The 21,998-nt window shown below is 38.8% G+C and overlaps 1 protein-coding gene across 1 annotated transcript in view; it reads left to right on the forward strand.

Moving 5' to 3' along the window:
- The window catches only part of GRIP1 (glutamate receptor interacting protein 1), a 242,504-nt gene that overhangs the window by 137,215 nt on the left and 83,291 nt on the right, over positions 1-21,998 (forward strand). Inside the window, exons 3-4 of the mRNA XM_009327570.1 lie at positions 19,970-20,105; positions 21,047-21,192. Coding sequence (XP_009325845.1) covers positions 19,970-20,105; positions 21,047-21,192 — 282 coding nt within the window. The remainder of the gene's footprint in view (positions 1-19,969; positions 20,106-21,046; positions 21,193-21,998) is intronic.

The following is a 21,998-nucleotide window of genomic DNA, read 5'->3' on the forward strand; positions in this document are numbered from 1 at the left end:
TTACAAGAAGTGAGAAACAAATACTATGACCAGGACTAGAGGGGCCCTGCCTCCAGCCAGGTGGAGGAAAGGGCCAACTGGGTTTATTGGACTGTGTGGATTTGATGGCCTGGCACATCAGACCCACAGCAGTGTAAGGCTCTAGTGGACACCGGTGCACAGTGTACCCTAATGCCATCAAGCTATGAAGGGACAGAACCCATCTGTATTTCTAGAGTGACAGGGGGATCCCAACAGCTAACTGTATTGGAGGCCCAAGTGAGCCTAACTGGGAATGACTGGCAGAAGCACCCCATTGTGACTGGCCCAGAGGCTCCATGCATCCTTGGCACAGACTACCTCAGGAGAGGGTTATTTCAAGGACCCAAAAGGGTGCTGGTGGGCTTTTGGTATAGTTGCCGTGGAGGAAATTTGGACATCTGCCACAGCTGTCCACCCTGCCTGGTCTCTCGGAGGACCCTTCTGTTGTGGGGTTGCTGAGGGTTGAAGACCAACAGGTGCTGATGGCTACCACAACGGTGCACCGGCAACAATATTGCACCAGTGAAGACCCCCTGATTCCCATCTATAAGCTGATTCGTTGACAGCACTATACCAGTGACTAGGAAGAAAATTAACTATATCCCAGCCAAAACCAGGACAGTAACATATAGAAATGTCTGTTTAATCATGAAAACAAAAATATATTGCTGTAGGAAAACAAGCAAAGGTTGTGAAGAAATAAGAAAATAATTGAGAATTAAAATATATGTATAATTCCAGGATCCAGTATAGGTTACAGTTAGAGACAGAACATGTGATCCGATTACGATTTGCTTGAGTTGCCGATATAAAATTGTATTAGCTGAATTTAACATTTGTGTGTGCTGTGCTACAATTTAAATGAGGAAAAGGTCAGTACAGCACAGTATAATACTAGAATAGATAGAGTGCATTATTTTTCTTTTACAAGATCATCTCAGAAATAAGGGAGAAATACAGAAAGTAATACAGAGAGAGAGGAGGAATTGAAAAAAATTCCACATGGATTAAAATAAAAAATTGAAGACTTCTGATGTGATCCAAGGGTACAAGTTTCATTAAATGACACTGCTTAGGAGGGAAGATGGCTCCCAGATTATTCTTGTTGTAGCTCAGCTGTTAACATCTGAGCCAGGTTCACAGTGATTGACAAATGTGACAGACAGATGATCCATCCCTGGTGGGTAGATGTTTACCTATGTGCAAACACACCTCCAGAGCCAGTTTTGTTTTCCTCTGTGATTAATATGACATTGGCAAGAACAGCAGGTATCAAAAAATAGCTGTTCTCATGCTTGCAGTTAACTTGGTCCAGTTCCTTCAGACTCCTGTGTTAAGTAAAACCGCAGAAGATGTAAACGGTCCCGTTATTTTCTGATGGAGTGCTGCTAATTTCAGCAACCCCCTTTGCATCATTTGCTACAGGGCAGCCACCTTGTCAAGCGATGTTGCTTAACTTGTGCAGACCTCAATCACCTTTTCCAGCCTCATCAAAAGAAACCTGCCTTGCCTTTGACTTCAGCTTCCCGAAGTAAGCACTCCGATTTCACAGATGCTGTGCTGTCCTGCCCTAATCCTTCATTCCCTACCAAAATATTAAATGGTTTTCACTGGCTAACTGTTTTTGCAGATTAAGACTGTGATTTGCCTGAGGAAACCTGTTACAAAATCATCCCCTGCCTTTTTCACAGTTCCCATTGTGGAAAAAAGAATTCATTGCGGAAGTAAAACCTGAAAACAATATATATATATCTCAGTAAAGGCCGAGTTAGGAAGTTGAAGTATGCGTCTACAAAAGCACTTTTTTCCCTCAATTTGCATTTGTCTCGTAGACACTTACTTTTACTGTGTACTTTTTAAAATCAGCACAGAGTGCTCAAATTTGCCACTGAAGAGATTTTTAGCATTTAGAAATCCATTAGCAATAACCTCTGCAGTCACAGTTATTACGGTAACTATCTTGGGTCATTTCCTAGCAGAAGCAAGTGTTTTGACCTGCGAAATGCAGATCACAGGCTAGTAAGCTTTTCTGCACTTGAGCTGTTTATTATATCTACAAAGTCATTTGCTGATTTTCGTGTTTGATGAGAGGCTGCAGTTGCCGTATCATTTACAGTCTTCCCTGTGTGTTTGTTTAACCTGCTGGAGGTTTATCAAATGGTCTGTGAAGCATCTGCAGAGCTACATCTCTTTTACTTCTCATCAACACTGGAAATTCCTGAATATGCTTTTACATATTTAATATTGAAAGAAGTAAGATTTCTTCCTTATTCTCCCTTCCTTCAACCAAAATAACTTTGTTGGAATGATTTCATATATGGCATTTATGTAAACATGTTTCATACACAGATAAACCCAGAAGAGGTTTAGCTCTTGTAGAAAATGGAAAAACCCTACTGAGTTCTTACCTAAACAAGATTGCTGATGATTTATTTATACCTTTTCTTTACAGATCAACAATTACCCCCCCATGCTAGTGCTTTTCAATACTGAAAAGGATTAGAATAGAGAACAATCTGTTTTCATTCCTTTCACCATAAATGAGGAAGAAAATGCATTAAAGGCAATACTGTACATGAGGAACACGGTGCTTTTTCAAATATCCAACTGATATGAGGTCTGAAAAGTAAAATACCTTTAAACTATTTTCAGTTCTGTATAAAAGTTGATTATGGGCACAGCCAATAGCAGTATTTGAGTATTTGTTGCTGATGGTACCAAACACCTTCATTTATGGATATTTGGATTCAGTTGCATATAATTTTACCAAACTTCAGCCCTTCAAAATAAAATGTATTAAATTTTTCCAGCTGCAGTTTTTCCCAGCAAAATCAGTTTAGCTATATGTAGTATGATGAGGATGAAACCCCATATAGTATCTATAACATCTATAACATCATTAAAAAAATGTCTCAGCTATTTAGCCCTTGCGCGCACACATTTTGGGGCAGAGATGGCAATTTTGAGCAAATTGTTCTGTATTCAGCAAACGTGCTTGCAGTGTGTACATGTCCATGTACTCCATTGGCCATTTGTTAGTTTGAAGCACAAGTCCGTAGCACCTGCCTTGCTGTCACTGTGACACCACAGGGTTTCTTAATGGCGCCTGGGACCTGAAAATAGGCTGGGAAGCATCAGTGCATCTCCTTGGGTTGGGAGTCCCATCTCCTGGTTGTTTTCCTGCACAACTTCAGCATGCTCTCTGAACTCCACAAAGGGAAGACATCTTTGTGGTGGTTGGTTACGTTCATTTTAATCAAAGTGTTGGTGATGTCTGTTGAAAAATTTATTCTCCTTTAAAGGCTTCAGTTAGAAGAGGGAGCAGGCTGTAGAGGCCATGTGAGGAGAGAGGAGCTAGGAAAAACCAAAGGAAGATGGTCAAGAGTAGGCTTGAGAGGTATGGAGACCTCGTCTCTGAAAGACAAGCTGGACAGGCTGAGTGAGTTTGGGAAGAGGGAGCAAAGCCGTATGCTCGTTAAAGGTCATGGCAAGAGGTGACAAGCACAGGGAGATATGTAACCCTATGATTGTGTCCAATCCTGGCTGAACACGAGACTCATCAATCCCAATAATCTCTGCTGTCCACAGGAAACTGTAAAACTCTTCTTTTGTGAAACTGGACTTTGACTGTCCCTTGTGGAGTAGAACAGCCCATTACAGCTACCAGAGGTTCTTTGTTGTTTTAGGTACCTGAGAAGCTAAAGCTTGATATTGACCTCTTGAAAACCACTGCACTTCCACAGGATAGTACGGCTGGGTTTTCATGGGCGAGGAAGGGGGGTGTCTTCAGAAAAAGGGAAATTACATGAAAAGAAGATCCATGAGGATGCTCAGGTTCCCCATTCTGTTCAGAAGGGAGGAAATGTATTAAAAAATTTTCAGGCAATATCTTTTTCTCTTGGGTGGAAATCTATTTAGACATTCTTATCTATACTATTATCAGTCCAGTATTGGAGCAAAAATGTGGATTCAGCAGAAAAACTGATTTCTGCATCATTCAATCGAGACAATTCTCCTGGATCCAGTATCACCAGGGAGGAAGAGTAAGCAGTAAACCTGTGGATGCAGACTGAGTTGGTGGATTCAGAAGAGACCGAACAAATTAATTGGCGAGAGATTCATATGTAAATATTACAAAGACTGAGGAGCATTGTACTCTCTAATGTGACAATACTGGATGTTAGGAAACTGTGGCAGGACTGGACTGGACAAAGTAGGCAGGCTCACATTCTCTCCCTAAACAGGACCTCATTTTCTTGCTTTCCAAGATGCAGCAGGACTAGATGGAGTGTTAATCTGACCCAGCAGGGCACTGCTGCCTTTCAAAAGTCCTATGTCCCACAATGCTATAGGCAGAAGCATATGATTAGCAAAAGAAATCCAAGCATGTTCCTTTAAGGTCTGAGTAATTTGCTAAACTGAGAAGCTGAGGATAATTTTTTACCATTTGCCTACTTGGGTCTTTTTGCAGTTGATAGATTCTTTTATCTTACAGTTATAGATAATTAACTTGATTTTTTAGTGATGTTCCTAAAGTATTTTCCAATACCTCTTTAAAGGAGTTAATGCGTGCTTTCCATCTGTTTTATTTTAATCTCCCATTCAGTTTCTGCGGTGATTATAAATTCAGGGCATGAAGACGGCAAAGAAATAATATGTAATCTACCAAGATAACAGCACTGTCACACCAAAATATGCTGTCCCAGATCTGGATAATAGCTTGCTGCTTCTTTTCAACTTTATCTGTGGGTCAAAGCTACTACTCTCACTGTAAACTTTGACTTTTACAACAAAATCTAATTTTTTTTTTGTTACAAAATTGTATATCCATTTTGCCAATATGAAATGGTTTACAGTGTTTCATGTGGATGGAGAAAGGGTTGTTTCTTTGCTTGTTTGTTTAATAGCATTTTCATGCTGCTTAGAATCAAAAGAGGGAAGGAGACTTTGGTGCTTGTGTGTCTTCCTCATCCATCCCTGGTATGTGGTGCAGAGAGAGATACGAATTCATGCCTCATAGTGTAGAATAAAAGAGTTAGACATGTCTGTTTTGTGTAGGAGCTGTAAGACCACAAGTTAATTATAGCAGCATTACCACTTATTTGTGGTAAGAACAAAAAGCTCATCCTTTCAGGTTTTACTCTATTTATTGTGAATTTACATGGAGTTCGTGGGCTAGAAGAGAGCTTGGTGACCATCTAAATTAAACATACAACTTCCCTGAATTTCATTATATTTCAACTTGTATTTGAATTGTATTTCAGAGGGACATTCAACCTATTTAAGGTTGCCAGTGATACAAAATCTATCGCAGCCTTTGCTGGTTAATTAGCCTCACTGCTTTTATTCTAGCTTAAGTATGTGTCGTTTCAGTGTCATCTGAGTTGTGATAAAGAGTTGTTTTTCATCAAAATTCACTTCATCCTTTATAGGTACTTCATTATGAAATCACCGTTTAATCCTCCCTTTTTAAAAGTAAACAAATTGTGCTTCTGGGGTCTTTTGCTCCCAGGCGTGCTTCTTTAACTATTCTGAAAGCTCTTTTTTGACTTTCCTGCCCTCTCTTTGGTTAATAATAATTTTGTTGAATCGTGTCACAAGAATGAGATAAAGCATCCAAGTGACGGTCACTACTTCACTAAATACAAAGGTGTACTAAGTATTGCTGTGGAAAACTGTCATGTTTATATGTTCGTGGTTTGCATTAATTATTCTGGCCAGTGAGTTTTGATCACCTGTCAGGATTCCCAAATCCTTTTCTGTCCAAATTAATTTCATAATTAATTTACTAGGCACCTGTTTTTTTTTATATATATAGGTGCATACATCCATTCATACCACTTACATTAATAGAGTGGGAGACTTCATTAACTTTGTAGGTGATATACAGGCTAGTAGAATGCAGATGCTTATCATTTTTATTTATTGTCCTTGTCCAAATTGCAGATATCATTCTCACTTTTTATCTGCACAGTCTTGGGAATCCACTAATGTTGTGTGAATAAGGGCATAAAGAAGTCGTCTTTTCAGTAAAGTCTCACTTATTAACAAACTGAAAAGAGTACAGAAAGCAAAACAAGGAGAATTTTAGTAGGATAAAATAGCAACGAGGCCAAAATCAAGAGATTTCAATGCTCCTATTCATAGAAAACGTTGGTGGAAGGACACTGTGAATATCAATCCAAGCAGGAACAAGTGCCAATCTTCAATGCTAATTGATTTTATCAGTGAAGCAAAACGAGCCCAGCTTAATAGTTAACTCTGAGACAAGATCCTGCCAAGACCTTCTTCCCGTATTAGATGACATTGTGACCCCAAATACTTGTCAGATAAATGATATAGAAAATGAGCATTGACCTCTGTGGTAGTAAAAAACCAATGTCATAGCAAAATGATGGACACATGCTGCAGCTGAATTTTAGATATCACTGGCAAACTATGAGTGATCATACCTGGTGACACAGTGTGAATATTGATCCCCAGAATATTGCTTCTGTAAACAAAAGTTAGAAGTAAAAAATGATAGAGGTCATATAGGGAAATTTTGCCATTAAACCAAGACTCTAGCAAAAAGGACCAAATCTGTCAAGAATAACTAATGCTGCAGTGCAATCAAAATCAATAATAATTTCTAAATAACTTTCATGGAACATATTCACATGGGAGTAAACACATGTGCTTTTCCAAGAAGTTTTCAGGTTGAGTTCTGGCTAAAAGATACATCATTGGTTCTGGAATTGAAAATTTATGTATTTGAAAGTCATTACAAACTTGTAGCTGCAAAACCAGATGCCTAGTAAGGAATTTCTGCAATTTTATGATTAGGATGGTACCTAACTCTAATGAGATCATTAAAGTCCAAGAGCTTTATTCCTTACCCACTAACAAAAGGTAATGGTGCAATAGAGAGCATATAGTGGATGGGAACATAATAAAAATCATGGAGCTCGACTTACTTAATCCCACACCACAGAAAATAATAGACAAGCTGTTTAAGTCAGTCAGTCTACCTTAAGTGCTAGCCAACTAGGATGGTAGCTGGACATGACTGTAATGTATGGCAAGATGTGCTTTTCATGGTCTGAGTTAAGGGTGATGGGAGTCTCAGAGTATTTTTGACAAGTTATGGATACATTTTATAGTCCAAATTTTCTCTATGTACAAAGTTGGAGTACAGTCTAGAACATTTTATATGCTGATCCAATGCACATTTTAATATATCCACTACCCTATGAAAATATCATTGACCAGTAGTCAATACATGGGGATCAGAAGATATCAGGGCATCATCTTGTATTTTTCTAATGCATGTATGATTTAAAATTAAACATTATAAACTCAAAACCATACCAAATATTCTTATCAGGTGGTAGCAGTTAGCATTAGGCTGGTATCTCTATCTCCATCGTAAGTCCTGGGTCTTCACTGGGGAAAAACATGATGAATGTGCAGACCTGTTGTGGCCTGAAGATCACCTGCTCCAGACTTTGCTAAACCAAGAAGGGAAAGAAAATCCAGAGCAGAGGCTCTTATTACAGGCCTTCTGTAAGATGTATAAACTAGGTATTTCCTGGGAAATATTGCTGGTGAAGCCGGGTTGGTTGGAAGTATGAATTTTGAAGTATTTCTAAATGACCAAAGCTTCAAGGTAGGCAAAGTGACATCAGCACAGAAGTGCTGTCTCTCTTCTTTTGCTTGACAAATTGGTCTAAATATTTTTGGCTTCTTTTTTCCCCCGTTATGACTTCATCTCTGCTGGGAGGGTTTGACATTATATCCGTGCTTATATAGTCATGTTGGAGACATTTTGTTAATGTAAATCTGCCCTTAGCAGAAAAGGGGTTTTGGGATGGGACCTGCAAGACATTTATGCAGAGTGAACTTAGAAGAAAAATCCATACAATAGTTGAACATGTTTTACAAATGCCTAGAAAAAATTAGGGCAGATGTGTCTATCGGGTAGGTTTCTTCAGGCAGAAATCACCTTTCCCATCTATTTTCAGTCAAAAAAATCTTGGAGGAGGTGACCTTCAGAATAAGCTAAATTCTGGGGATTAAGATAGATCCTGTCTAGAAACATTTACCGTTAGCAATTCTTCTGAATTCTCCAGTTTAGATAAATAGCTCTGTATTAGATACCATCAGCAGCCTCTCCTGCTCTTCTTAGGAAATCCCAAGTTGTGCATATAGATGATGCTAATCTGGCTGGCCATTTTAATGAACTGTTTGTTGTGTACTTACGAGTAAAAACAGATCCTGTCATGCCAGACGTTCTTTGTGGGTGTAAATCTTAGCTCCATAAGGTACATTGAAACTGGTATGATACACTCTCATTAACAGTGCTAAGGTAAGTGATGTTATAAAAATGGCAGAAATACTAAACATGTCTGCATGTTTGGCATATAGTATCCTTTATATGTATGCCCAAACTATAGGATAGGCTGTAAGTTAGGGAAAAACCAAGCTGTTAAATCTGAGTATCTGATACAAGTTAAGGACTGGAGTGACATCCTTGAAGATTTCAGAAGTTATAGCTGCAAAATTTGAGTCTGTAATTAGATCTCTGGTCAGTTTATTTGCCAGGAACTAACGGGTTAAAACGAAGCAATTGAAATCGTTTGTTGTTACTGTCAAAGTGTTAATCTGACATAGAAGAACAAACGGGGGGATTAGTTTTTTATATTTCTGAAGTCTAAATCATGGTGGTTTTTTGCATTAAAGCAGCTGAAAATGAGAGTTAAGGAATCCAACTAGTTCAGGTTGATGTATTTGATATCGTACTTGGGACAGGCAAGCAGTGTATGATTTATGCCGTTGTGATTGCTTTAGTCACATGAGTAAGCCTATCACAATTTTTCAAAGCAATTTAACAGTATAGTAATACAAAGAAAAAGAAGATTTGAGCACCAGTCTTTTCAGGTGAAATGAATGGCAATTGCAGATGCTCAGTACCTGATCTAGTTGGAAATTTCCCAGTGATGCAGACCTCAGCTGAAAAGCGTCGATTTATTAAACCTGGGGTAGTTCATAAATCCAATGACGAAGGATAACTGAACTGCACATGAACTACTCTGGTGTGGGGTCCCCAGCCTTTCCAGGCTTCTGGGCACACAGCACGGCATACAGCTGGGAGCAGCCTGCTATAAGCAGCAGTGAAACAAAAAGATACAGGTCACAGGGAGCAGAAGTTTATTTCATTTCAAAACCACCATGTGTTTTTAAATGAAAAATATATCATTTCATGGAGAAGAAGAAGGTTTCAGAATACACTTGTTTGTGTAACTTTCAGAAGTTTTATACCAAACTGGAACCATATCAAATGTAAAAATACAATTTTCCCATAGTTTTTCCTCTAGTTCTGGTTAGCAAATTGTACTGTAAATGATATTAGAATATCTCTGTGCTGAGGCCTCTGTATTGAGAGAGGCCTGGTAGGTTCCTTAGGTGATTTTGTAAACTTAAAATTATTTAGAATGTAAATATTTCCTTAAAAAAAACTGGCAGTATATCCTTTAACAGCAGAGGAGAGGAGACACAGGGACAGTCACGTCTCATGAGTTGTTTGCATAGAGTCAGCAACCTGAAGAAGTGCTCACAAGCAGGCAGTTTCCTTCTGTTTAAGAGCAGCCTTGATAAAGTAACAGCTCTTTTTCACAGACAATCTAACTTCAAAATAAGTAAGTATTTTCAACAGGCATGCTTTGAGTCATGTTAACAGTTTCCCCTATTAGCATCCTTGTTGAGATTCTGTACGTTGCATTTTGCTTGAAATGAAAGATGTCATTGAAGCCTCCAGGTAGTACTGTTTAGCTGAATCTTTATCTGTTTCAGTCTATTCGAAGATTTTAGCTATTTCTTCAATTCATAGAGATGCTTACTTATCCGTCTTTTTCTTAACCTCCCAGTCACTGAAAGGAAAGAAAGCCATTGCAAGAGACATAATGAACAAGATGAGTGTTTGAAGTAGACGTGAACCAGAATATATAGCTAGCATGTCTTAATATTTCTGGAGAGGCAGGTAGGTGTAATCATCTTTGTTCCTTTTCACCTGAAGTTTCCGGAGGATAGGAGGAAATGTTGAAAGAAAAGCCAAAAAACTTTCCCGTGAAACATGCATCACGTTTTGGAGTTTGGCAGAGGAAAGTCTTCTTTTCCTGCAGCGTGTAATAACGAGACTGCTCCAGGATGACATAAGCCTCTTACATTGATGTCACATTCAGATTTTCACTGAGAACTGCATGCAGCTTCTTGAAGTGACCTGAAGATGTAAAATATTCCTATTGTCTCACAGGCTAATACGTGCACTATTACTAGCTGCTAATATGATGCCATTTCAGTTTCTGTGCTAATTCTGTGGCATATGCTGGCAATTTAGATGACAAAAGAAATCACATAGGTACATTCTTGCAGCTGTGCATTTTACTGTTTCGCTGCAGTGATTTGTTCAGCAAGCTTGACTATCTAATAAGTTAGTTTATGCAAATGAATGCAACTGTCGTCATTCCTCTTTGCCATTAGTTCATTATGCATACATTAAACCTTAGGGAATAAGTACGGAGATTGATTAGAGAGTTACAGAGCACAGGTTAGCAGCCAAGAAATGCCTGAATTATTCCTTTTTTTTTTTCTTTATTTTTTTCCTGTTGGCAAACTTCTTTTACAGAAGTAGTAAATCCTTGTGGATTTTAAATGCTTATTGACAGCCAAAGTCATCACTATTCCTGTGATTTGGCAAAGTTTAATATAAGCCAGTAGCTTATTTTGTAGTTCTTTAACCCTGCTTTTCCTTTGGCTTTAGCTATATTTTTTCTTCATCCTGAATGTTGAGTAAGTTAATGGTCCTTTTGTTACAGGCATTTTTTTTTCTGCTATAAACACCTAATAAAAAAATTCAGTGCGTGCTATTTGTCAGGTGTTGTTGCTTATTAAATATCCCCCTAAGCCATCCTTGTAACTTTAGTTTTATATCAGACTGAAGTATAGAAAAAGAATGAGTCATTATCAGATCACTTTTTAAAGCATTCATAGCTATGCATTCTTTCAGCCTGTTTTTGAACTACCATCTTCCAGAAGTGAACATTTCTGAGTTGTGGTTTTCCGCAAAGGTAGAGAGTAAGCAAACCATAAAGGTATCAGTGATCACTGAGCACAAAGGACAAAAAGTAAAATCTGTAGGAAGTATTCACTCGCATTTTCCATTTTTCTCATTCATTCTCATTCATTTTTTTCATTCATTTCTCATTTTTCCAAGGATTGTCTAATCTTCCACACAGAGACTTTGATAAACCCTTTTGTCATGCCGAATCCCCCTCAGTACTACCAAGTAGAAAGATAGGGTGTACATATCATTCAACTTTGTATGTTCTACAAACAAAGAGGTATATGACCCCTAAAAATTTAAAATATCTGCTCCTTAATCCAAGTACTAGGAAAAGTTCTACTGGCCCATTCCTCCAAATTTCAGTCCTCATAATATATATTTGAAAATTCACCATCCATTATTTGAATGCCTGCGCAATAGTTTATCTAAAAAGAAGTGACACCTTCACTATATTCTTTTCTGATCCTTACTGCTTCAATTTTGCCATGACACTGATGATCTCGGCTCCACATCATAAAAAGGAAAACTCATGTTTTGTATTAACTAAAATGTTAAATTATGCAGCAACTGTAGACCATGACAGGCAACTCAAAGTATGTTTAGTAAAAATAAATGACAGCTCAAATGGAGAAATGGGATCTAATGGCACTATTGCTAAAACTTACCTGGTAGCCACAGGATGTTGAAACATTGGAAGGAGCTGCAAAACGTGTCTTAAATGGCAAAAACCTAAGCAATTCAGGCAGTTCTTAATCTAAAATGGAAAGAAGATTAAGAGGTGATTTGATCAGAGGTTACAGTTCTGTACCTGCAGGGAGATGCTGAATGTAATGGTGGTAGCATAATGAGATCTTGGGATTGAAGGCTTGTCTACTCCAATTCAGATAGAAATTACCTGTGCATGTAGCAGATTTTCCATCGCATGATGCTTTCAAACCCATATTGGATATCTTTCTAAAAGCTAATCTGTAGCTGCAGGTATTGCTGTATCATGTTTCTCTGCTTGTGTCACTCAGGAGATCAGGGAGGGAATCGTTCTCAGTGGTTCCTTCCTGCCTTGAAATGCCCAAATGCAATCAATCCTGTAATCAATCCTGCCTGATCCATTTTTGTAACTGTAGAAAGCAGAGAAACTGGAACAGTCAGGCCACGCTTTTGTGAATAGTGTCACCTCAGTACAAATAAGCGCTAATTAGCCCTAATTCTCCTAGTGCTAATTTCTTGGTAAAAGAGATGGAGCAGAAGTTGGAAGTGAATCCATTAGAATTACAGGAAGAAGTTTTATAAATCAAAATACCACATCAGTGTCAAAGCTCTGTGCTGTTCTGCACAGCAGGACTTCCACTAGGAAGGGAGGAGGGTTAGTGAAGCCTTCGTCCAATTCAGACAGAAATCTAGAGAAGACTAGTGTTGGCATGGAGCTCTGTCCTTTCTTCATCGACAGTGTCTAGCAGAGACATGCAGAGGTGTTCAGGGAGGCACTGCTGATACACGGGCCATTCTTGAGTTTAAGACTCGATTGCTTATAGCACGAAGCAAAATTTTCAAAAGGAGCCACTTGTTTTATGTGGGAGATACAAATTTGAGATAACTATGGATGTAAGCTCCAGCTCAGAAGTACCTTCTACCCATTCCCCATCCAAGCAAAAAAACTGACGTTGTGTGGAAGCAAAGAGGTTTGAGCTCAGGAAAGCCCTGTATTGTCTATTGAAGTGATTGTGAAGGTTGAGACCATCAAGTTGTTGGTCGTCGTGCTTGTTTTGCTCTGCCCTCCAATGTTCTTGCTTCAGAAAGCTCCACCTTGGCAGTTTAGTGAGCTGCTTTGGGCCCCGCACATGTTCAGGAATTTAACTGCCACCACAGATAATGTGGAAGCAGAAAAATGCTTGAACTTACTGAAACCTAGCAAGTACCTCAAGGTGGAATGGGTCCTTATCCCAAGACGAGGAAGTTGATCATTGCAAATCTTCAAGCATGCAGGTAGTGATCAACGGATAGTGTAGATACTCTCCCAAAGAATGAATGTAGGTACTCTCCCAAAGAAAGCCATCAATGAAAATGCTAGAACTTCACAGCTAGCTCAAGGAATAAATGTTCTTTAACTAGCCTACATCACTGAGCGAGTTTGTAGTTCACACTGCATCTTTATACCAACCATGTTGCACAGTGGTATGTCAGGGATAAAATATGTTTTTGTAGGTAATAATGCAAAAAAAAAAGTTTTGTTGTTATGATTCCACTAAATCTGCATCTTATTAAAGTATTCATATTTACTGAAGCCAGATGTTTTAATGTTTTATAATTTCATTAATAATTTTTCCTCTAATTGAATTTCTCTGCCAAGATTTGCTCAGGGATTATGAATAGTAATTCTGTTATTTTTGACACTCAAACTTGAAACATATCTTACTTTCTAAATCCATTTTAATTAAAATATGTTGATTGTTCTTCAATATACTTATAAGAATTCAAGCTTGTAATTTGATTACCTATAATAGGGGATTATAAAACTGTAATCTTGTATGTTTTCGATTTCCTTCTAAGCAGATGTTCTGCACTGCATTACATTCCACCTTTATGGGCATCTACAAAAATTCAGAAAAAAAGACGCATACGAGCAAAAAATGACAGAAAGATACTTTAAAAATAAGAACCCCTCCAAATGGCATGGCAGTTTTAAACATTTTCTCAGGGTTATTTTCACATTATCTTCTTACTTTTTGCATTAATTTTGTTCCTCCATAAGCCTTGTCAACAGCCATCTCAAGAAAATGTAGAGAGGGAAGGGCTTGTTGTTCTGACTGTATGTGGCCTCATACTTTCAGTCCTTGATGTAGGGTGAAAAACAAACTACAGAGAGGAGAATTCAGAAGTGGTCACGGACAAAAAATCCTAGTAGCCCCAGCTATTGGAAGATTCAGAAGCCATCGTCTGTATTGAGATAACTCAAGTTAATCTCTTTGTATGTGCAGTATCTGTCAAAGTAGCAGGATAAATAATTTTAGACTTCTAATACTGGAATCTTAGGGTCATTTTGTGTATCAACACACATTCTTTTTTGTTTTCTGGTATTATTGTGCAACCAAATCATGTAAGCAAAAGCAAAGTAAAAATATGTTTGAAACTTATATTTCATTATGGAATTTCTGTGAGCAGGACTATTTGGAGGACCAAAAAGCCTGTTGTTCCCTCGCCAGCACCTGTCTTGCTTGGAGAAGCTTCTAGCCGCTTGGCCACCCAGCTCCCACCGTAGTCTGCATAGCTGCTGCGGTGAGCCCAGAGGAACCTCTCCGCTTCTTATACAACTGCTTCCATGGACCGCTTTTCCCTTTCTAAGTTCAAAGCAGCCCTTTTTGCATCCTCATATGACACCATCCATTGTAAATTGGCTGTACAGAGATGATTCGTATCACTGCTGTATGAAGCTGCTTCTCTGTGAAAACTGGTTTTACACCATGCTGTGGCATGCCATGCCATTTTTGCATTTTCTGAGAAATGTTTTTTACTACTCCTGTTGAAGAGGGGTGGATTCAGACACAAGCAGGATGTTGGCTCTTGAACATGTGCTAGCATGGCTGTGCTGCTGCCTGAGAAGCACTGGGACAGTTTGTCGTAACTGCACTGTAGGCTGTGGGATGGAAATGTTATGCCTTACGAAGGTAATAATGGTTTAACTCTGGTCTCTGTAAAAAATGAAATGCAGCTCTCCAACAGCTGATTGTGGGTCTGAAGGGGTCTTACTCATACAGTCCTGCTAAACATTTCACTCCTGAAATGTAATTACTGAAGTTACTGTGGTGTGCGTCAGTAACTGTGTCTTATATCAGGTGTTTCTTCCAATACTCTTCTGCTAAGAAATTGATGAGGTTCTTGTCATTAAGAATGAAGAGGCATTTTTTGTCTGTTACTGGCTTTCAGTTGGTGGTTATTTGATTTCGGGTTTGGGATATTTATATTCATTTCTAATCTTTTGGTGTATAAACGGAGTTTCAAATGTAATGTTTGTGTTTGACGCTAAATTGAAGACCACTCCTGTTGTATGCCTCAGTTTTGATTTAGAGAGAGTTGGCTGCCAAGGCATCCTTTCTGTGCCTTAGAATATGACAAATGTACCCAAAACCAAATAGCACAAGAACTAAGCTCTTTTTAGGTGGGAAACCAGCCAACCCAGATGCGAGCTATGCTGCCATGTCCTGCAGGCCTGGTGTTTTCAGTGAGTTATGTGATCACATCCTGTGTATCGCAGCCTGTGGTTCATTATAAAATATCATTATTTGCTTTTCCATGTCGTGCCTAGGCCAGGCAACAGTCAGACTTTTTCCAGTTTGTAAACGCTGGTGGAAGGTATTTGTTTTTTAGATAATATTTCTGCAGTGGCAAAGTCATCTCGTAGATGCTCTTATACCTGGAAAAAAAAGGAAAAAAGGATTGTCTAATGCCTTGTACACCACCAAAATAGCTGTTGGTATAAATTGAGTCTGTTTTAGGCAGTTTTTTGCAAGTGCCCGAGCCTCACCCATCTCCCTTGCTGTCACTGAAAATGGTACAACGTTTCACCTGTACAACACTTATCCAAGTTATCAGAGTCACGTTAGCCCGGCCGCCAACCCAAGGCAACCTGCATTGGCGTTGTTTTAAATTTACAGTCCCACTGGTAACTGCAGTGTGTTGTGCCTTGTAGATGTGCTCTGATGCACCTCATACCAGTTTGTCTTCTGCTGTGGGTTGCTGGGTTCTGAACTAGGACTGCTTTGGGGATTGTCCCTCGACAGGCTGGAAGAGATGGCACAGAGTAGGTTAAGGTCAGCTTCATGTTTTCAGATTCTCTTCACTGATGTGGTTTTGTTTGCTTGTTTTTAATAAAAATTCAGGTGTTTTAGGAGTTAGTGACAGCCAGTCGGGAAAAGGGCAACAAGGAATGGAATGTTCATCATCTCTTGACATCCCTCTTGTCACACTCAGAGAAATACACCTACCCGCAGGACTTGAAACATTGAGTAGATGTGATGTCCCCAGTATAACAAACTGCTATCTGTTTCTTAAGAATTGAATTTATCTTTATGTGATTTCTTATTAAGCTGTGAGATGCCTACTGGAATGTGAAGCAAAATGTTTCCTCTGCAGAATTGCTGCTGACATACAGGGAAAATCCATACAAGGACAGCATTGACTGTATTTTCAACAGACTTACCAATTACTTACTTATTGATTATGTATGTCTTTTGGTAGGAAACAATAACAGCAAGTATTTTTTTACTTTCAGGTTAAGTTTGGGTTATGCCCTGTTCTGGCTGCACTGAACAAACTCATTCACTAGGTGGAGGATAGGGGCACTTGACCTCATTGTGTAGATTTTAGGAGTTTTCTTGGATTTTAAAATGAAATTTTCATTTCATTTTAAATGAATAAGCCAAATGTTTTTCAGTTTTACTTTAATAAGTAAATTAAGATACAAAGTTGTAGGAATATAGAAAATAGATTATAAAACTTTTGATTAAGCATTCTCTCAGCTTTCAAATGTTCTTCTGTGAAAAAATCTCTTCTGTAGTTTAGTATTTAATTTTCTTTTTGAAGAAGTGAATATATTCCAGGTTCAAAAATCTCATGAGTCAATTTATTTTCTATGCATTTTATTCATTAAAACATGTTATTTACATACATCAAAAGGCAGGAAATTACAAAAAGTCTGACCATGTATAAAATTCTAGGAACTTCATCATGATACTATTTTCCTTGAAGAAAAATTAATTTGACACGGTGTTTCTTGCATTTTACTTAGCTGCAAGTTGTTCCATTTATGCATCTTCTTACAGTAAGATTTGCCCAGTCTTGTATTTGAGCACCTGCTTATCTTTGAAGTTTTCTTGTCCTATGTTGAGTATCCCTGTAGTCTTCTAGGTTGCAGGGCAGATCATGGTCTTGTTACACCAACTGACCCTGCTGCAAGACAGGCACACATAGTTACGGTATTGCAACCACGAACCTAAGAGAAGCATCCAGACCAGAAATTAAGAAAGCAACAGCAGTGTAATGTTTTCTTTAGAGTTCAGCTGCTATGTATGCTCCACCTTACAGGACTGGAGATCTAAAGGAGCAGAACCTTTCTTTAGAATGGAATGGAATGGAATGGAATGGAATAGAATAGAATAGAACAGAACAGAACAGAATAGAATAGAACAGAACAGAACAGAACAGAATAGAATAGAACAGAACAGAACAGAACAGAATAGAATAGAACAGAACAGAACTGTTTCAGTTGGAAGGGACCTAAAACAATCATCTAGTCCAACTGCCTGACCAGTTCAGGGGTGACCAAGTTAAATCGTGTTATTAAAGGCATTGTCCAAATGCCTCTTTTCCATCCTATGTCTGCAGGTATGTAAAAGTATGTGTGTGTGTGTAGAAGTATGCATGTTTGCACTCCCCTTGCTGAGCCCATCTCCAGTATTCAGCGGGATTCCTGAGCCTTCTACCAGAGGTAGGTGGATGCCAGCAAAGCTGTAGGGAGGCTGGTGCAGCATGGACAGATGTGTGCCCAGAATCGCCCCTGCAGCAGCAGGAAGCGATGGCAGTCCCGGGGCAGTCCCAGGTGCTGATCCCACCACCCAGGAACCCAAAACCCTCCCCAGGCCGAGGGAAGGCAGGACCCAGTGTGAACTGCATTTTGCTGAGTGCTGCTGGAGTTGTTAATGGTGGGAGGGAAGAAGTTCTCAAGTGCATTTCTCCAACTGAAGTGTAAAATGGTATTGATTTGGGCTTTTTATAGGCTTGGAACCATCTTTTCTCTACATGGTTTCATTTTAGACTAATGCATTTGGTTCATATCACAGAGCTGTACTACAGGTGTGGTGTTCTGATATTTGATACTTCATAAACTGTTATGGAGTAAGAAGACGTTTCTTAAGCTTATGTTCGATATTCAGTTTACCACTAAGCAAAAGGCTTGTAAATTCAATTCCTGTTTTACTCAGAAATTATAAGAAATCTGGAAATAACTTCTTTGCCTTCCCTTATGATGCTGGCTATGCTAATGTTGTTAGCATAGTGGGAGTACATGTAGGAAAGAACAGGCCCCAGAGACTAATAACTAATTAGGAGTTTGCTGGTTGGCATAAGTAATGAATTATGAGTGAGGTGATACATGAAGTGGTTTGATTTTTAACCCACAAAGAGTAACATAGCATTGTGTTAACTGGAGAACAGAGACTGACCTTGCATTAGTTGGGGAATAGCATGTACAGATGCGGTTGCTTGTTGGATTGGAAATGAAGTCCCAGGTTTGTTCTGATATTGGGCATTTCAATAATACTCCAGTGGGATTAGTCTGTAATAATAATGTCAAAGCAATGCAGATGAGTAAACATGTAATATATAGCATTATAAGAACGGTAATTATGTGCGATTTAAGAAAACAAAGATGAAAAATGGAGAGCCTGGGGTATCAAATGGGCCTGGTTCAGAGCACTTCCAGGGATAATAGTCTCTTATAAGTCAAACCAGCTTAGGTAATTTAATTTCTTCCTGCTATGATTACGTACAGCAAAAGCTACAAAATCTTTGAGAGGTGCAAACCCAATGACACTGTTGCGTACTCTTAGATGACCTTATTTGTCAGTTAGCAATGAGTATTTCACACTACCACTCCCTTACAGGTTTGGTCCATCTTTCCCTCCTGCCTACCAAGGAAGAGTGTTTAGAGGTCCGTGTTCTGTTGGCAGAGGTATACAGAAACTTGTCAGAGTAGATGGTGAGAAGGAGCAAGCCTGGTCATTAATTTCCATGCCAGTACTTGCAGGGAACTGTATAATTATTAGCTAGCTTAAAACACTGCATGGATCATCTGTTCTACATGTCACTTCAGACAGCAGAGTATTCCCCATCATTGGACTGCAAACTCAGAACCTATATAAAAGATCAAAACACATGGCAAAAGATTGTGCACAGTGCAATGCATTGTTGATGTCCTGTATACACGTTCTAGCAAAGTATTTGTTAAAAAAAAAAAATCTTAGATGGTCCTGAGAACCAGATAATAATGCAACAATAAGGACAACTCTTTTTGAGAGCTCGAGGCTTTCTGTTGCAGGTGACTTGCATTTGTTGAGGTCTGTGAGATTAGCTTGGCATTTTCCAAGAATGCTAAATGGGCAAACTGCAGGGGAGGGTGTCCCAGGAGAGGGTGTCCCAGACAGCATTTGAGGGAAATTTTATATCCAACTATGGCTATGAAAGCCCTTCACTTACTTTATACCTGTTCTGCAGAGATTTCAGAGTTATAGTGGAGATCTATCTGTGTAAGAATAAGGAATAAAGCTGTTAAGATCTGATAGGTTTAATCTCCATCTGGATTCTTGTTATGTTCAGTTGTTTTGATTAACACTGACATGTACTAGTGGCCTCAAAGTGAGTCTGGATCTAAAATTTTCTAGTACCGTTCTATCATTGTGTCTTTTACCCTTCTATTTAGTTAATCAGTTGAAGTACTTTATAAAACATAGGGTTCAGAGGGAGAAAGCAGAAAATGAGAAAAGATAGGTTTTTTAAAATGTGAAACAACTACCTTTAGTTGTAAGTGTTGCCAGACTTTGTATTTATTGGCTCTGTATAGTATACTAGCACATTTGTGTAGTTTTTAATAACCTTTTACAAAACATATGTCTCAGATTTATCTATATGCAGAGCCTGTGGACGGAACTTGTGAATTGTGACATAAAGAATCTCCAGATGTACACGTTATTTCTTATTAACATACACATTGATTTTCTTGGAAAGTAGATGACATTTCAGAAAGGCAACATCTGTGTTATCACTTAAATGTTAATAATGCCAATAATTTTCTTTCAACAGAGGAATTTAAGGGCTCAACAATAGTTGAATTAATGAAAAAAGAAGGCACCACCCTAGGGCTTACAGTATCGGGTGGAATCGACAAGGATGGGAAACCAAGAGTATCTAACCTTCGTCAAGGAGGAATCGCTGCTAGGTAACCACGTCTCAAGCCACAAAATGCATTATAAGATGTGATTGCTTCAGAAATACGTACCACATCAGAAAGGTCACTAACAAATACGTGACTAGATGCATCTATAATGGCAGCCCATCAGACCAGAGAAGCTCAGAAACAGCAACAGCTGACCCCCCTCTTCCCTCAAGGCTACTTTGACAAAAACTAGAAATACCAATGAGATATTTGAAAGTCATCATAAGACTAATTAAGTTTCTTCTAAATTATATAAATTTTATTTGTCCTTTTTTGTGTCCTTGAACAAAAACTTGAGAGAAGAAGCATAAAATACTCAAGGGAAAAAGTAAAATTGAAAACCTAACCATAGTACTACCATAATTTAATTTAAAAAAACTGTTCATCAGCTGGTTTTAAGATTAAAAAGAAGTCTAAAGTTATACCTACCTTGCGTACTACTACAGTGGAAACCAAAAAGCTATTATTCATGAGTGCAACAGGTCAAAAGATAAAGGTTAACCTAAATCATTCTATGTAACGGAGCAGAACATACGCTTTTGGGCTGTGGCCTGTCTCCTGTAGCTGTGATGTTAGCTGTGAAGGCAACTGTTGTCCAAAAAAATTAGTTTTGGATGCTTCCCAAAGAGAAAAAGATGAGGACATGAAGAAGATGTTTTCCCGGATCCTGTGCCCAAACCAGTCAAATCATCCGACTCCTTTATTGTACAGTTGGTTTTGTACATCAGAAATTAATAATGCAACAATGTTGTTCTTTTAATATTTAACAAGCTAGACTAGATTAATATCTTAAAATGCCACTTTCTGTTTGAAAGATCAACTTGTTTTAATCTAGATGAATGGAAAAAATATTTCTTACCATCACAATAGAGTAATTCAAAGGATTTAGTTAGTTTGGGCCAGCAGATCTGCCTTTAACAAAAGGAATATATACTTTTTCCTAGGAGTGACCAGCTGGATGTAGGTGACTACATCAAATCTGTGAACGGAATCAACCTGACCAAATTTCGCCATGATGAGATCATCAGCCTGCTCAAGAACGTTGGCGAGAGGGTTGTTTTAGAAGTGGAGTATGAGCTGCCTCCAGTCTGTAAGTAATAGCAGAGCAAACTGAAAGCTATGCAGAATAGCAGATGTGTTGTCAGCAGTGAGATGGGCATGGCTGGTGATCTTCATTCTTGGTAGTGGTTGTTTTCTTAAGTTTTTTTTTCCTCTGGCTTATCACAGAACGTGGAAGCGGTGTGAAAGAACTGGCAGTACAGGGGGACGCTCTCAGATATGCTCGGGTGTTTTAGAATCACAAATCTAGCCAGTGGCAGAGCAGAGTTGCCAACCTCCACTATTTTTTGTTTGTTTGCTTACAGTTTTGAATATTGGGAATTAGATTAGATTCCAGGGCAAGAGAATCCTTCTTGTTATAGTAAGATCTTCTGAGATGAGACCAATGACTATCTGTGAGTTCTGCCTCTGCCTTTTCCTTCCTTCTCTCCACTTGCAGCACCCTCCTGCTCTCCCAGATAAACAACATACTTTGGGACTTTTCCAGTCTTTTCTGATATCACTTTTAGGCAGCATCTCATTTCTAGAGCAGAAGACCCAGTGGGGTAGGCTATGGGGATACATAAACCTGCAAGAATTGTGTGACTGAAACAAGGGCTTCTTGCTGAGCAGGATTGTCTTCAAAATACAAGTTTACGCTGACACCGAAGTCTCAGAGTGCTACTGAATGTTTTCCTCGCCTCTCCTTTGCTCTTTCTTTTTGTGCTTATGTCTGTGACTGTGTGTCTGTAGGAGAAAATCAGTGAGAATTGAGGCTATCAGATATGAAATGAAAGCTAGAGAAATGGTGAGTTGGAAACCTGGGACCTAAAGTGAAGGAGTGAGTGGCAGGGGGTT

The sequence above is a fragment of the Pygoscelis adeliae genome, unplaced genomic scaffold (genome assembly GCF_000699105.1).
Source record: "Pygoscelis adeliae isolate BGI_AS28 unplaced genomic scaffold, ASM69910v1 Scaffold113, whole genome shotgun sequence".
In the NCBI taxonomy this organism is placed as follows: Eukaryota; Metazoa; Chordata; class Aves; order Sphenisciformes; family Spheniscidae; genus Pygoscelis; species Pygoscelis adeliae.